Source organism: Giraffa tippelskirchi, chromosome 10 (genome assembly GCF_054371585.1).
Source record: "Giraffa tippelskirchi isolate mGirTip1 chromosome 10, T2T-mGirTip1v1.2.pri, whole genome shotgun sequence".
NCBI classification, from domain to species: domain Eukaryota; kingdom Metazoa; phylum Chordata; class Mammalia; order Artiodactyla; family Giraffidae; genus Giraffa; species Giraffa tippelskirchi.
In genome coordinates, this window is record NC_137284.1 from 82,116,403 (window position 1) to 82,134,248 (window position 17,846).

Genomic DNA, 17,846 nt, shown 5'->3' on the forward strand with positions numbered 1-17,846 from the left:
TTTTCTGTCTGTCTTATAGTGGAGAGTTGAGGAGGTGGGAAAGAGAGTAGGTAGGTAGAAATTCAGTTCTCTTCCAAGGTTGAGTATATCACTCACTGAGTTGAATTGTTTGATCACGTGCAGCAACCCTTACCATTGTGGCAATAGCTATAAATTAGTCAGCTTTCAGGGAAAATTAAAAAAGCTGTTTCTCAGAGTTTTCTTTCTTCATGCCTCACAGAATTACACCACCCTTAATAGCTATACAGGGTGCTAAGTGAATTAAATCAAGTTAATTATTGCCCATGCTATTTAAGCAAAACTTAATGAAACTTGTGCACAAAAAGAAAACACAGAATCTTTGAGCCTTAAAAAAATGTTATAAATTAAAAGAGAAAGACTTTTGCTTCACTTGAGGCACTAGTGTTTGGCTGAAATGACCACCCTAGGCAAAATTTAAAATAAGAGACTTTATCTTTTAGAATCTTTTCCCAGGTTTCTTTCCTTCAGGTAACCAATGCCTTTTTATTGCCTCCAGTCTTCTTAGAGAACTTCCTGCCATCAACTTCATCACAGGACACTTTGGGCAGAGCTTTGGGTAAACTGAGTCAGAAAATTCAGGACTATCCCTACAGTGTTCTATTCCACGGAAGCCCAATCTGAGAGAAGGGAGGAATTTCTTAAATAAATCCTTGGTAATATCTCACCAAGTCAGGAACTAGCATAATGGGTTACTTTCCAGGGCTGGCTGCATCTTAATAAAGCACTCCCAGAAAAGTTAAAGAATGTAGAATGTTTTAGGTGTGAATCAGAGCTTTTTCTTTATCATCACTCAAATTATATCTCCTTTGTGTGTGATGTTTCACTCTGGGCTTTATTTGCCTTTTTAAACAGTGCTGTGTCTCACAGTCTCTAATCTTTTGGACTTCATAATTTATAATCTGGAAAGACAGTTGTTTTATTTCTTTATACAAATATTTATTTCAAAGTCTTGTAAAATTACTGTGTTAGTCGGCTTGAGCTACCATAACAAAATACCATAAACTAGGCTGCTTTAACAACAGCCGTTTATTTCTGACAATTGTGGAGCCTGGGAAGTCCGAGATCAAAGTGCAGGTCGACTTGGTTTCTAGGGAAAATTCTCTTCTTGGCTCATAGGTGGCCATCTTCCAGTGGTATCTGCACAGGGCAGAGAGAGTGAGAGCAAGTGCCCTGGTCTCTTCTTATAAAGGCATGAATCCCATCAGGAGGATTCCAGACTCCTGACCTCTTTAAGGCTGTTGTTATTGTTCAGTTGCCAAGTTGTGTCTGACTCTTTGCGACTCCATGGACTGCAGCACACGATGCTTGCCTGTCCCTCACCATCTCCTGGAGTTTGCCCAAGTTCATGTTCATTATATCGGTGGTACCATCCAACCATCTCATCCTCTGTCTCCCTCTTCTCTTGCCTTCAATCTTTCCCAGCATTAGGGTTTTTTTTTCCAATGAGTCAGCTGTTCACATCAGGTCACCAAAGTATTGGAGATTCAGCATCAGTCATTCCAAAGATTATTCTGGTTGATTTCCTTTAAGATTGACTAGTTTGATCTCTTTCATTTCCAAGGGACTCCCAAAAGTCTTCTAGCTACTTCCTAAAAACCTGACCTCCGACCACCATCACCCTGGGGGTGTTAGGGTTTCAACCTATGAATTTGGAGAGGACATAAATATTCACTCCATAACCATTCTTCTCTAAATTCTATGACTCTGCTAAAACAGAGCTTTTGAAAAATGATGTAATTACTAGCAGTGAGTCAATCTCACCTCACTCCAGGCATATCCCTCTACATTCTTCCCCTCCCTGTGTACTATTCCTTGTATAGATTTTACCCTTGCATAAACCTCTTCATAGGGAAAAGATTAATAAATAGAAGTTCCTTCACTGAACATGAGTGAGCAAGATGAAGGCTGGAGAATATTAGAATCTCTTACCCTACCAGTGAAGCCATTATTAGAATTTATCTGATGATCACCTACATTTTTACTCTTTTTTGCCCTGGCTTATCTCATATTACTGAGCCATTTGTTCAAAACCATTAGTAGAGTGAATTTTCTCTCTGAATTAAGTTTTCATTTGTGATTGTCTAACATGATATAAAAGAACATGAAGCTAGTTTTCTACAGTGCTTTTGTGTCAATAAAAAATAAATTCTCTTCATCAGATACCTTAATGGAAGGGTGAAAAACATAATATGATTTTGTTAAGATTGTCTGCCAGATAAATTGTCTCAATGAATATAAAATTTTCCTTTCTTAGGAGTCTACAAATAATACTTATATGAGAATATATATTAAATGTATGAAAATATTCAGGATATTAAGGATTCTACCATATGATTTGCATATCTTAAAATAGGGCTTTCTTTTTTTGCAGCACAAATATGTAACCATATGCAGTTGTCCTGCTGCTATTAGAGAATTCTGACTCTCCCTACATGATAAACATCCTTCTCTTCTATGGCTAATTGAGGGACTGATACTGTCTTCTCATTTAGCCTTAAGCAACTGCTTTTTTTGTAAGGAAGCAGAGAGCAGAAAACTCAGTAAGTTAGTTCTTTGTAACATTTTTCTGTAGTAGAATGTGCAGATTTTATTCACTTGGATCTACAAATTCTTGAGACATAAGATTGCCAGGCCAGCTGGACAAAAAAGAACTACGTACTAGCAACTCTGTACCACAGCTATGCAGAAATAGCTATTTCCTTGAAAATCGGAACAGCCACTGAGAAACTGATTATTTTGTATAGATCAAAATCAGAGCATGTGATAAGCAATTATTAAGTGTTATATACTTGATTTTAATCCACATAACAATCATAATCCTATCGGCTAAGTTATCATCTGCTGTTTTCTTGGAGTCTTTGGGTCCAAGAATCATGAAGTTAGTTAAGAAATTGTTTCCTGTAATTATGTAAAGATAAGGGATGGCTTAGAGGAGATGAATTGAAAATAATAAGAATGAATATTCTGAAAAATTGAGTCACTATTTACAAGCAGTTTGGGGATAGAAAATAATTAAGTTATAAAGATACACATTTTAAAGAATACTTTTAGGCCCAAGCATTTGGAAAAGAGGCAGAAATATTAGTCTCTTAAAATTTTGACTTGGCATAAAAAATATTTATGGAAGAAATAGAAGAAGTTCTTGGAATAAGCTGGAATTAAGCTAAGTCTTAAAGGCTCTGTAACATTGAAAAAATGGAAATAAAGTGGTAGGGCATTCTGAAAAATAAGAAGGGAATAATATATAGGAAGACATCTGTGTTAACTGTTATGTTTAGTGTAGCTGATTCAGTTGAAACTGCACACAGTAAGATATATATGGGACAGAAAATGTAGGAACATCAGAACATAGCGTTTGGTTTGGGTTTGGTTCTGTAGGTAATTCTTGAAAGTAAGTATAGATACCTCCTTCATACTCTGTATATATTCATTCTGTAGGTCCCGTTGAGTCCTACTGTAGAAATGTGCGTTCTGGTACTCTGGTTAGTTCAAAACCATAAAACTTCAAAAAAAGCTTCAAGTCATAGTTTCTAATTTGTTTTGCCTCCTTTGCTAAGTCAGGTGTTAAGCATTTCTCATAAATCTTTTTTATTTTAGCACTTACTTTTGATGATTAATCTACTTGGAAAGCAGGTGGTATGAATGATACTCTGAAATACCTGAATTGTATGCTAATGCTTTTATGTTTTTTATGCCCAATAGACAGAATGTGCAAATTTCATCAGAGTACTTCAACCCTATAACAAAACTCACGTTTATGTGTGTGGAACTGGAGCATTTCATCCAATATGTGGATATATTGATCTTGGAATCTACAAGGAGGTAATATTGTGAAATAGCATGAAAACAATTTACTATAATAGCTTATTACTTACTGCCTATGACATAAAATAAGTAGATTTGAATACAAAAATTGAAGCATTTTCTGTATGAACTGAGTAAGAACTTATGTTCCCAACCACTTTATAGATTATTACCATTTTGATTATCTGCTTTATCCACCTAATAAAAACTTCTTCTATTAAAAGTTTTTTAGTGACATGATTAAAATTAATAGTGTAAAATGTTGAAAGTGCTTGTTTTCTAGGCTCTATGTACAGCTTTATTTTCTCTTGAGCTTCCTGTATAACTAGATATATTTATGATGTTGCTGTTGGTAAAAATTCGTTTCCTGTAAGACCTTGTGACAGAATGGTATCTTCTAAATAACTTAATTTTTCCCATCCAACAAATTTGACCTGTTGCATATGTTTACAATAGCAGACACTAAATACAGATAATTTTAATGATTTTCTTAAAATTGTATAGTTAGTTGTTATCATACTTGACTTATTTCTGCCAAACCAAATTGGCATAGTGGAGATGTAGGAAGTATTAATTAGGAGTAATGCATTCCATCTATCAATGAGCATTTCAATAAATGAGAAACATACATATTGCAATAATTTAATCAATGTTAATTTGTTAGAGTGCTTTCTTTGTGTCATGGCCTGCGTCAGGCACTTCACATGGATTGTTTTTTGGAATTTCACAACACTCTTAATGAAGTTTGTACCTTTATACCTTTATAACTCCCAGTTTGCAAATTAGTGAAAATGGAATCTCAGTGGAAAGAAATAACATGCCTAAGATTACCCAGCTGATAAATGGTCTAGCAAGGAATTGAACCCAAGTAGTCTATCTCTAGAGCAAGCATGCCAATCTGAGCTTTAGAATCTGTATTCTAAAGCATTACTTTGTATGGGTTGATGGGTTACACTGTCATCCTTATGTTTATGTATATACTTCTTGTGACTAACCACACATATTTTAAGGATATTTGGCTGTGTGTTTGAAAGTAAAGTCTGGGCTCATAGTACAGGTTTCTTTGCATTGATTTAACTGATTCAAGCAGAGATCAAACCCATAACTGTGGCTGGATAAATTTTTCTCTCTAACCAACTTGTCTAACCAGCCCAGACTCAATGGTTTGAAAGTAAAGCAGCCCTGATAGTTAAATCTCTGAACCACTAGGAGACTTGGCAACTTGAATCCATCATTCTTTGTTGCTGGTGTAATGTTCTCTTGCCTGGCTTTGATGAAGGGTAATATATAACAGTGGCTCATAGCATAGCGTGTAATTATATGAGATAGGCCCACAGCTTGGATGTATTTTGAGGCCTGGGGCTAAAGGCCAAACTCACAACCTGCTGAGGGATGCAAATAGTCTTCTTTAACTCCTAAAAGTCACAAGTACTGAAAGGGGATTTAGAAGGAGCTAATTACTTAGCTTGAAACTGTCAAAAAGCCCTGGGGCCATCAAACTTACAGGTTCTGTGAATGAGAGAGTTATAAGTGAACAGAGGTATTGAGCCTTGTGAGTTTTTTACTAGTCAGGAAGACAGGTAATTGTATGGCAACACCGCCTGAAGACTGTCCACTTCTGAAACGAATTATTAATCCCAGGATTCACTGTCCAGCTCAGAGGGAAGGCACAACATTCTCAAATAGATATGGTTGCTTCTAAGATGACTTGGAAGAGGGAACAGTGACACAGAGATGGAGGAGAGAAGTGTGTAGAGTCCCCTTCTTGGGGGACACTCTTCTGTGACGGGGACAACGAGAAGAAAGAGAAAGAGCTGAAATGAATCCGATTTCTATCTTTGGCAGTGAGCTGGAGAGTGTTGTTATTTATTGAGGTGAGACAAGTAACAAACTTGTGGGGAAAATGGTGAGTTAGTTTTATACATTCTGCTTTTGAGAAATGCTCTGTAGGTCATGCCAAGTGGGCAGTTGGATCTGGATTTCAGGACAGAAGTCAGGGCTGTTAACAACAACTGAGGATTTGAACATGGGGAGCCAGAGTTTGAATTATGGCCCCAGTCATTTACCAGCTCCTTGGCCTTCTGCATATACTTTCTAAGCTTCTGTTTATTCAGCAAAAGGATGATGATAATAATAGTAACTCACAGAGTTATTTTAAGAATAAAACAAGAAAACGATTGTGTGGGCTTTGGCATATCACTTGCTCCATTCTGGTCACTTAATACTCAGCTGTATTAGGCAACAAGAACAGAGAAAGGTAAAAAGGCAAGTATTTCCAAAGTATGTATATAAACTTTATCTAAAAATAATGTCTGCCAAGTAACTATCTACTCTACAATACTGGGGGTGCTTGATAGTTTTTTAATAGTTAGCTTGGAAGCATGTTCTTTCCTCTGGAATCTCCCTTTGCTGCTGCAAACCTCATATTTAAATATTAATAGTATTCATAATTAATATGATATTAACAATAACTTTGCCTAATTGTTGTGATGATTAAAATTTCCCATTCTTATCTTCTTCTGTCTTTACTTCAACAGTATTTCTCTGTGTGTAGTTTGGACAGGTGCTTTTTGTGTAATGAATTAGGTGGGACCAATCTTATAAAATTAAAATTGTCTCAAAAGTTAAAATGTCGTGTAATTCAGTTTATCTCAGGAAGTCCATTGTATCAGCCTTTATTTTTGACGTCATTTTCCTGTTGGTGTCCTTGACTCTGGCTCAAGGAAACCTGCTTTCCTGTTCTCTCCTTTCTCCAGGAGATTATAAGGGAGACCTTGTCCTTAGCCTCCACAGATAACAATTTTATGGGCTTATCTTGAGAATTTCATGAAATATTACATTTTGACAACAGGAGTCTGTACAATTATAAGCATTTATCTAGGACTTTGCATCAACTATGACATTGTCCCAGATACTTTCTTAGGTTTTCCTTTTTAGCTTTTTACTATAATCTTCTGGCACACCAGAATTCAGTTTACTTTTTCCCTTTACAACATCCCATTATAGGCTTTAGAGTCAACAGTTCTGTTTGAACTGTGGAGAATAATGTGCCCTTAATGATATTTAAACATTCTTAAGAGCTGTGATCTGTAGGTGTTTTTTCCCGACATATCTCTAGCCCCATCCACGGTTGGGAAACATGCCCTAAAAGTGTTCTCATTGGACTTTTTTCATGCCTAGGCGCCACTATCACAACTTATCATTAGCTGAACTGTTCTAACTAAACATACTTGAGCTTGATCATGTTACATGGTCATGGTGAGTCTATAAATTAATTTCAGCACATTTTTAAATCCATGAATTTGAAATCCTGAGATTAGATTTGTTAAGAGCATGAACTTTGGAGACAGCCCTGAGTTCAAGCTCCTCCTCTGCCTCTTATTCATTATGCGACGCTGAACAAGATCCTTCTCCCTTTTCCTCTCAATATTCCTCTTGTAAGGCTGGAATTCATAAAGTAGCCACATCTTTACATTTATGGTGGTGATTCAGTGAGATAATATACATGAAATTCCTGCTCATGGGTAGCATGTATTAACTGTTAAATACCATCACTCTTAGTACTAAAGCTTATTTTCTTAAAACTATTAAATAGTGATTGTTAATCATGCTATTTAAGTTAGTATTGCTATTTTTTTTAATAAGGCAGTAGTTACTGTTAGTACCGTTTAAAAGAAAAAGATGTGAAATGTCACATCATACAAAAATAATAATCCAAATAATCAAATTTTTTCTCTCCCTTGTGCTTCTTTGCTTGCTTTCTAGATAAGTGGCACTGAATGATTCCTTTTAATTGCATGTGTGTTCTGATATAACTCTGTAGATATGCCATCTAGAGAGAATGTCAGAAATGCTGAATTTCACTAGCGCATTTGCAGGCTGAGTCATCAGTCTTTTTACTGGATGGTAGTGTTGTCATTGTTATGAAACACTCAAACTCATGGGCCCATATTCATTATACATTCATATTTTTCTTGGAAAGTTCAATTTAAGATGTTTTTTTTTCCCTGAATATTAAAAGTCTGCCAATGCCATTCTGTCTGTGGCCACTATTATAAAAATAAATGTTTCTGCCAAAATAACTGTGTGGCTTTAATGTGCACAGTGTTTTCATAACAGTGAAAGTACTACATTGGAATTTTTTTTGCCCACATGTATCGATAGCTCTGAAAATGAACTGCCTGCCTTACAACACTTTTATGTCACTAAAATTACAAAGTATCGTAAGGCTTAAGTAATATGGTATAGTTGCAGATGCTTAGGTAGATAGACCATCATAGTTCTGAAAGTATGATTATTAAATTTATTTCTTAGAGGAGGAAACTGGCTTATTAGACTCACTAAATTAGTCATTAGGCTTTAAGAAATAGGATTGGTTGATTGTGATTTTGATGATGATAGTGGTCCAGGCTGAATGAATTGATGAAGGCATTGAAAAATTCATTCATTATTATAATTACTATTTAGGGCAAATGGAGACCAAAACATGGGAATTGAGTCTTGCCAGAAATAATATTTGTGGAAGAGTTAAGAAGTACAGCTTGATGTGCATGCTATATGCTCAGTTTTTGTTGAATTAATGAGTTAGAATTTAGTTCTTATCTCCTATGTTCTTGCTGATTCTGATATTTAAAAAAAACTCACACTTGTGTTAATATTTCTCTTAACAGGAAGTTATTTTCAAACTAGACACATACCATTTGGAGTCTGGCAGACTGAAATGTCCCTTTGATCCTCAGCAGCCTTTTGCTTCAGTAATGACAGGTAAGAGCAGCAAAGGATATTTCTTGCTTTTAGGTGTTTTTCTAAAAAGGTGTGTGTAGATTCAACCACACTGTCTTAGTGAGTTAAAGATTATTTTGGATTAATCATCCACTGACTGTTTGGTGGTAGCTTTTTAGTGTCACGTCTCTCTGTACTTAGCTCCTTATCCATAAAGTGAGTCTCCAGTAATCCTTAATGTCTGAACAGTTACATTTTAAATGAACTTCAGGTTGAAAAGGCTGAAATGAGTTTAATGCAAAAGACATTCATGTGTGCTATAATTTTACATATAGATAACTCAGATTTTCTTATATTTAGCTTATATGCCCCTATTTGGTTCATTATGGCAGTTAAATTTAGCAATTCCTTGAACATAATATATTATAAAATATATTGAAGATTTGAGTGGGAGAAGTAATAATAAGATGTAAGTGGATAAATTAATAAAACAAATAAATCAAACTATAGAACACAGACAATAGAATGTTGTAACTCCTCCCCCCTCAATTTCACCATAACCTGATTGTATTAACAGAAATGTGAAATTTTTGCTAGCACATTCAGTTTTCTCTTGTTTTGCATACATCATAAATTCTCTTACGGGAGGAACATTGTGTTTAAAGAAGGTGGTACTGTGTGGTCTGAAGTCTTTCCTGAGGAATGTCGACATGACCTCTGACCTCTAAGTTTCAGCCATTATAAGGACTGCTTTTGTCTTGGTTTTGTTCATGACTTTAGTCTCTTTTTATTTAACTTGTCCATCAGGTGTTTGAATAGACTATTAAGAGTGACACACCATGACATTTTAATTTTCACTTTGTGAGAACCAGTGCTCTTCTTTGAAGTGAAAGTGTGTGTGTTTTGAAAATTATGTGACTAATGTTCAGTCATTATCCTCAATGATTTGTGACTCTGATCCATCAAATGGAGTTGACACACCTTTAACAATAGACTGTAGACATTGGTGACCTCTGAACCCCTAAATAATTTAAATACAAAGAAGACGGTTTTAAAACCTGGACACAGAGATCCAACTTTTATGTTGAAATATACTTTTTTTTTTTCCTGGCAAAATGAATGTTTTCAGTTTTATGTTTCAAATTAATGGTGTATTTCCTTTATGTCTCTACTGAGACATATTGTTGTTGGTTGGTTATCATGTTGTTGTTTGGTTCTTCTATTTTTAAAAATTTGCCCCACAATGAAATATTGCCTTGCACCATATGTATTTAAGAGATGGAATCAGTACCATGTCCACATTCACTTTATATAACTGGGAACTTCCCTGGTGGTTACCACTGTGCCTTTCTATTGCAGAGGGCACAGGTTCAATTCCTGGTCAGGGAATAAGATCCCACATGTTGCACTGTTTGCCCTCCCTCCCCCCTCCAAAATAGTTGTACTTTACATAACTGGATTTCTCTCTTTTATGTGTATGTGTGTGTGTGTGTTCCCCTCACCCCTTTTGGAAGCTGACTATTGTCACGAATAGTTAGGTTGGTTGTCTCACATAGTTCACTAAAAGTCTTATTTCAGTGGATGTAATTGAAGGATTTTTGAAAATATCTGAATCGCTTATGCAAAGGGAGAATTTTAAAGATATGTTTCTGAGAAAATTGAATTTTAGTGATAAAACAGTGATTGTAGTTGTTCTTATATTGGCCTTAAAAAAATCTAAATGCTCTGTAGAGATTTAGCTATTTTTTTAAATTTTAGTCTATTAAGTGTAACCCAAAGTAGTTGAATATAAAGATTTCTTGAAACAGAGGCTTAGCTCTCAAAGGGGCAACATGTTCTACTGTGGGGACCACATTCTTCCTGCCATACCCCGCCCCCAACAATGTGCTAACTTGCAACAGGAACATGGACCACCACTCCCATTTCCCCCCTCTTGCCACTGGCATCCTTTTATTTCCCCTTCTCCCACCCGTCTCCCTTCTGTCCTTTCTTCTTCTCCTCTCCCTCATCTTAAACTCCTCTGCCCTCTCTTCCTGATTCTTTCCACTCTCCTTCTCCTTCCCCACCTCTCTCTGCCTCTGGCACCCCTCTTTCTCTTTTCTTCTCTCCTCTCTCTTCTTCTGTCTCTGGTAAGACATGGATATCCACTTTACACAAATAACAGGACAAAGAAGTTTGGTATGCGGTAATGGCCACATCTTTCCCTTTTCAGAAATTCCTGTTTATCAGAACTATTAGAGACATGATTAGCTACAAGGAATGCAACATGTTATAATTACAAAGTATGACTTCAGTGCTGAAAGCTCCCTTTCAGCAGAGGTTAGGCAAAGAAAAGTTGTGGTCACTGAGGTTGTGTCGGTTAAGTAAATACTAATTACACAATCCATTCCTCATTATGGCATTTACTTTTAAAAATGTTGTGTGTGTGTTGTTACAAAGAGGGACTCCTAATTATGACATATCTTTGAATTATTTGTGAAGAGAGGGAAAGAGGAGGAGCTCCTCCATAACAGAAGCTAAATGCATGTGTAATTATTAATTCAGGAGACTTTGGCCTTTTTTATATTCAAGTATTTGGAATCAGCTTACCAAAGTTTATTGAGTTATCTTTTCTTCAGCTGAGCAGATTTTTCAAAATCTGAAGGGGAAATTTACAAAACAATATATTCTGATGTAAGCAGTAAACTTCTTTGGTTTCATGCTATGAAATTGGTCCCTTGTCAGTAGTGTCTGCTGGTAAACTCTTAGAAGTCCTGTGTATTCTTTTCTCCCTTGCAGATGAGTACCTCTACTCTGGAACAGCTTCTGATTTCCTTGGCAAGGATACTGCATTCACGCGGTCCCTTGGGCCTACTCATGACCACCATTACGTCAGAACTGACATTTCAGAGCACCACTGGCTCAATGGTTAGTGATTTTCACACTTTTGATTTTTTTGCCTTTGCTTTTGGGTAGATAAGAAACTCAGGATTATTCATTCAGATGTGTTTTGGAAGTTATTCAGCTCAATACATAAAATACATTTGAAAGAGTTCCTCACTGTGTTAGACAGATCTCCAGGACCTGTTGCATATATAATAATAATAGCTGACATTTATTGTGCTGTGGTCCTTGACATTGTTCCATGCTGTACTTGATTTTTTAAAATATTCACAATGTTTTAATGTGAGGGATGTGTTATTATTGTTATGTGCTTTTTAAAGATGAATAAACCGTGGTAGAGAGAAGTTGGGTAATTCGGTCAAGGTCTTAGAACTTGTCAGTTACTGAGCTGGAGTTCAAATTGGCAGTCTTTCTCCTATAGCCTGATTTTTAATGACTAAGCCAAATACTGTCTATGAACATAATAGAAAGGGGTTAGATTGTAACGCTAACTTCTTTTGCTTAAAAAATAATTTCTCTTTTGGTTAAAACATGTCTCTCCAAAATTTTAAGCATATTGATATTAGTTTGATTATTTTTGTGTTTAAGGTCATACAGCGTTTAAAGTTTCTAACAACAAAAAAGGCCTCCTAAATGAATTTATTTAATGGAAGGAATGGTGAAAGCCTTTTTTTTTCCTTTTGCCCTACTGCCTTCCAACAGGTCAGATTTTTATTATTATTTTCTACAGTTTTCCAGTTAACATAGGAACTTATTTCACCATATGGCAGAATAACTTAACACCGCTATTTAAGCAGACACATAGCATTTCCCATTACCACTAAAACCCATAAATATTGAGTTTTAGTGGAGGAGGCCTGGGTAGAGATTTCCTTGGGGCTATCTCTGTATCTCTCAGTATCATTCAAGCAGTGACAATATAAACAAAAGGGAAAAACACTTTTAAAACATTTCTTTAGTCAAAACCTCCAGATCCATTTGTTTATACAACAGTGTGATCCATTGACCAAGAGAGAACCCTATTAATAGAGTAAACAAACTTAGAATATCCCCAACTAAGTGATTACTGTTAACTTCTTAACACTTGTACAAGGCAGGACCATATCCTTGAATATGTGAGGTTTTTGTGGCAATAACTTGATTTGAGAGTGACTCCATAGATTTTACCAGCAGAAAAGCTTAGTTATCTGTTCAGGTAACAAGACAGTATGGCTTTAAAGTGAAGTACAAATTGTATTTCCCAGTCTTGGGATGGCAAGTGTCATCATATTGCCACTCATTTAAGAGATTATTCTATTTTTTCCTTACCAGTGGCATGTCCAGAAGAAGTCATCAGTATTGCTAAGACAATAAATGTGAGAAATATGTATTCAGCTTTTATTTGTCTAGCATGCTGTTCTTAGTGCTATGAGAAGAGAGTTACAAAGTAGGAAACTTGTGTTGGTTTAACTCATTATTGATGAGCAGCTTTTACTACTACTGCTAAGTCACCTCAGTCGTGTCCGACTCTGTGTGACCCCATAGATGGCACCCAGCAGGCTCCTCTGTCCCTGGGATTCTCCAGGCAAGAACACTGGAGTGGGTTGCCATTTCCTTCTCCAATGCATGAAAGTGAAAAGTGAAAGTGAAGTCACTCAGTCGTGTCCGACTCTTAGCAACCCCATGGACTGCAGCCTACCAGGCTCCTCCATCCATGGGATTTTCCAGGCAAGAGTACTGGAGTGGGGTGCCATTGCCTTCTCCACAGCTTTTACAGTCCTATGATATAATGAATGCTGTTCTGCCCATTGGGCCTCCAGGGATTATAGGGGAGGGTTGCCGACCTCCTGGATGATGAATGCCCAGAGCATCAGAAGAGATGGTTGATGGGGCTGAAAAGTTGTGAATGTTTTCCTGAAACTATTGTGAAGTTATCTATTATTTAATTTTTTATTTCGGTTTTTTATTTTATTGAAGTATAATTGATTTACAATGCTGTGTTAATTTATACTGTATAGCAAAGTGAATCAGATACATTCAATATAGCTATTGAATATAGCTCCCTGTGCTATACAGTTGGAATTTGTTGTTTATCCATCCTATATATACTGGTCTGCATCTCCTAACCTCAGACTCCCAGTCCTTTCATCCTCCACCCCTCTTGCCCTTGGCAACCACAAGTCTGTTCTCTATGTCTATGAATCTGTTTCTGTTTCGCAGATTTGTTCATTTGTGTCGTGTTTTAGATTCCACATATAAGTGATATCATATAGTATTTGTCTTTCTCTTTCTGACTTATTTTGCTTCATATAATAACCTGTAGTCCATCCATAACATTACAAATAACATTATTTCATTTTTTTTTTATGGCTGTTCATCTGTTGATGGGTTTAATTCTTTTTTTATGTCTTTTTTTAAAGGTATAATTGACAAATAACATTTCACTAGTTTCAGGTGTACAACATAATAGTTGATACTTGTATATATTGTAAAATGATCACCATAATAAGTCTATCTAACTTCTGCCAACACATATAGAGAATTTTCCTTCTTGTGATGAGAACTTAAGATTTACTCTTAGCAACTTTCAAATATTCAATAAACTGTTATTAATTATAGTTACCATGATATACATTACATCTCCAAAAGTTACTTATAACTGGAAAGTTGTATCTTTTGGACTCCCTTTACTAATTCCCTAATCTTAACCAGAGAATCAGATCTTTGTTTTTTATAGAGATAACTGATAATAACAGGAAGGGAAGTCTAAAGGAGGACGACAGAGAGAGAAGGACCATTGCACCAAAGATAGTAAAATGAGGGACAGAACAAAAGTGGTGGCAATGGAGGTGAATGTGGGAATATACAGCAACAAATAATTGAAATAGAAGACATTGTTTGGGAATAGAGGAAACCAAGGATATGAGCAAGAATGCAAGAGAATATTTGGGGAACTGAGAAAACTTTGCAATTATGGAAGTCAGTGGAAAGGAAGTAATTGGAGGGAGAAAGTAGAAGTCTCGCTGAATTGAATGCAGGAAACCGATGAAGAATTAGAATTACCTTTTATACTTGTAGAATGTTTAAGGCTGATTTCTTTGCTCTTGTTGTTGTTCAGTTGCTCAGTTGTGACCGACTCTTTGCGACCCCATGCACTGCGGCACGCCAGGCTTCCCTCTCCTTCACCATCTCCCTGAGCTTGCCCAAACTCATGTCCTCAGAGTCAGTGATGCCATCCAACCATCTCATCCACTGTTGTCCCCTTCTCCTCCTGCCTTCAATCTTTCCCAGTATCAAGGTCTTTTCAAATGAGTCAGTTTTTCATATCAGCTGGACAAAATATTAGAGTTTCAGCTTCAGCATCAGCCCTTCCAATGAATATTCAGGGTTGTTTCCTTTAGGACTGACTGGTTGGATCTCCTTGCAGTCCAAGGGACTCTCAAGAGTCTTCTCCAGCACCACAGTTAGAAAGCATCAATTCTTCGGCACTCAGCCTTTTTATGGTCCAACTCTCAAAACTGTACATGACTACTGGAAAAACAATAGCTTTGACTACATGGACCTTTGTTGGCAAAGTAATGTTTCTGCTTTTTAATATGCTGTCTAGGTTTGTCATAGCTTTTCTTCCAAGGAGCAATCATCTTTTGATTTCAAGCATCTTTTAATTTTCATAATAAGAGGAATGGTATAACCTGGTCTGCTCTGGACATTTTCAGTTTATCTTTGCTGTTCTTTACCTCTTTGAGGTGTCCGAATTTACACACAAATTACAGCTCTGTTTCTGTGTAACTTAACTACCTAAGTTTAAATCCTGACTATCACTTATTTGTGACTTTGGTCAACCTTTCTGAGCATTTAAATTTTTTGTCTAAAAATTTGGCATGAATTCTCTGGCAAATTCTCTGGCAGCCCAGCGCTTTCACTTCTGAGGGCCCAAATTCGATCCCTGGCCAGGAAACTAAGGTCTCACATGCTGCATAGTGCAGCCAAAATAAATAAATAATACATTTAAAAAATAAAAACAACAATTTGGCATAATAGTAATAGTCTGTTCCCAGGGTGTTACAAGAACTAAGTTGTATAGGGAAGTCTGATGAAAGACAATTGTAAAAGCAGTTCAGTGTCAATATTATCATCACCCTCATCGTCATTATTCCCGAAGGTGAGAAAAGTAGCAGGTGGGACTAAAGACCTGGGTGCTCTGATTCTCTGACATCTGTTTAATACTTAGCATTTTTAGATATTAACCATCTGTTCCTCCTCTGTCTCTGTAATTCTGTGATCTTATCTATTCTAATAGTTTTAAATGTTTTCTCTGTTTCAGTGTTTTCTCAAACTGTGTTTCCAACCTTTTCCTGTAACTGTGCTGTGCTTAGTCGCGTAGTCATGTCCGACTCTTTTTGACCCCACGGACTATATCCCACCAGGCTCCTCTGTCCATGGGTATTCTCCAGGCAAGAATACTGGAGTGGATTGCCATGCCCTCCTCCAGGGGATCTTCCCACCCAGGGATTGAACACAGATCTCCTGCATGACAGGTGGATTCTTTACCAGCTGAGCTACCAGGGAAGCCCCTTCTTGTAACTAAGTTCTCTTAAAAACATTTATTTGAATGTCTGACATTTTCATCTCAGTTTAAACAAAAGGAACTAGTTGTTAATATGGGAATAAAGATACCTAAGCCTTGGCCTTGATTGTGCCATTGAAATCATTTGAGATTTATACAAGCTTTTTAATGACCTTTTGCTTGAGTTTCTTTGAATAGTAAATAGATGTAGAAAACAATAACTGGATTTAAAACCTAAAATCCTGGGGATCTAATTAAAAATTTTCTTGTTTTCCCTTTCTAAACTGCCCTTCAATACCTATTTCCTGATTTTAATCTATCTTAACTTTCTTAATTTCATCCACCCAGTAACCTTGAAGTTATCTTTAATTTCTTCCTCTCCTTTATCTCCCTTTATCTAATCTATCACTAAGAGCCTTTACTTCCTTCAGAATATCTGTTGACCTTGTTTTTTCCATGGCCACCATCTTTCTTTAGGTCTCCATCACCTTGTCTCTGTTTTATTGCCACTATTTTGTTGTTTATTAACTCATTTCCCTATCTCTGTTCTCTTCTGCTTCAAATTAATTTTATATAGCTTCCATCCTAGTCACTGTTATTAGGCACTTTTTAAGTATTATCTCGGTTAGTGGTATAATTTTGAGAGAATTACTATTTCCACTTTATAGTTGGGGGTAGATTAGAAATCAGATTAATAGTCTGTGGTTAGACAGTTATTGTGCGATTGAAACTCAGGTAGGTATCTCTAGCTGTAGACACTTTATTCTTTCCATTGTATGATACAGTCCATCAACCTAAATTCTGATCTTGCGATTGCCCATCTGCTGCTCTTGCAGCCTCACTATAATCCATGCCATGTTGAGCAACAGCAAACTGAAGATGTGTGTCTGCTTGTGGAGACCACAGCAAATAGAGAACATGTAGGTTAGGCAAGCCGGAGAAGGCAATGGCTCCCCACTCCAGTACTCTTGCCTGGAAAATCCCATGGATGGAGGAGCCTGGTAGGCTGCAGTCCATGGGGTCGCCAAGAGACTTCACTTTCACTTTTCACTTTCATGCATTGGAGAAGGAAATGGCAACCCACTCCAGTGTTCTTGCCTGGAGAATCCCAGGGACGGCAGAGCCTGGTGGGCTGCCGTCTATGGGGTCGCACGGAGTCGGACACGACTGAAGTGACTTAGCAGCAGCAGCAGCAGGTTAGGCAAGCAATGTGGAAGCCCTACACAGCTGTAGCAAATATGTGAACATTTGCTAAGGGATAGGCTGCCAGAATCAGAAGAGCACAATCCCTCAGGAGACTCAGTCTGTCAGAAGCTTCCTGGTCCATGGAAACTATGGCAGAGCAAGGGAAAAATGATAGAAACTATATGAGATTCTTGTAAAGACATGCTAAGGGAAAAGATTGACTTTTGGGGGGACATTTCTATTTTCCATTTTGAGAAGTGGCTATTTTCCAGATATAGTCAGCCTAGTATCCAAAGATAGAGGTCAGAGGAGTCATCTGGATAGTGTCAGGAATACAGGGAGACAAAAAAGCAATGATTGTTAACTGAGCTGTGTTTGGGGGTTAGACATTATCTTATTCAACCTTATATTCCACAAATTGAGACTCAGTGTGAAGAAGGGATGTGTTCAGGTCTCCTAACGGCCAGGTCTATCCTTCCCTTATAATATCAAACTTCTGACAAAAGTATCATATCATGTCTCCTGCATTTTGGTGGCAGTTATGGAGATAAAAACTGTTTCCTCTTTAAACTGGACCTTACACAGCAGAGTTGCTGATACAGGCTACTTGCTCCAAAGCTGTTCTGTCCAATATGGTAGACAGTAGCCACTCGTGGCTATTTAAATTTAAACTAATTAAAATTAG

General features: G+C 36.9%; 1 protein-coding gene across 2 annotated transcripts in view; it reads left to right on the forward strand.

Moving 5' to 3' along the window:
• SEMA3D (semaphorin 3D) overlaps window positions 1-17,846 on the forward strand; it is a 217,772-nt gene that overhangs the window by 133,460 nt on the left and 66,466 nt on the right. For both annotated transcript variants that reach the window (XM_081536535.1, XM_081536536.1), the window contains 3 exons: window positions 3,724-3,843; window positions 8,496-8,589; window positions 11,326-11,454. In XM_081536535.1, the coding sequence (XP_081392661.1) occupies window positions 3,724-3,843; window positions 8,496-8,589; window positions 11,326-11,454 (343 nt within the window). The remainder of the gene's footprint in view (window positions 1-3,723; window positions 3,844-8,495; window positions 8,590-11,325; window positions 11,455-17,846) is intronic.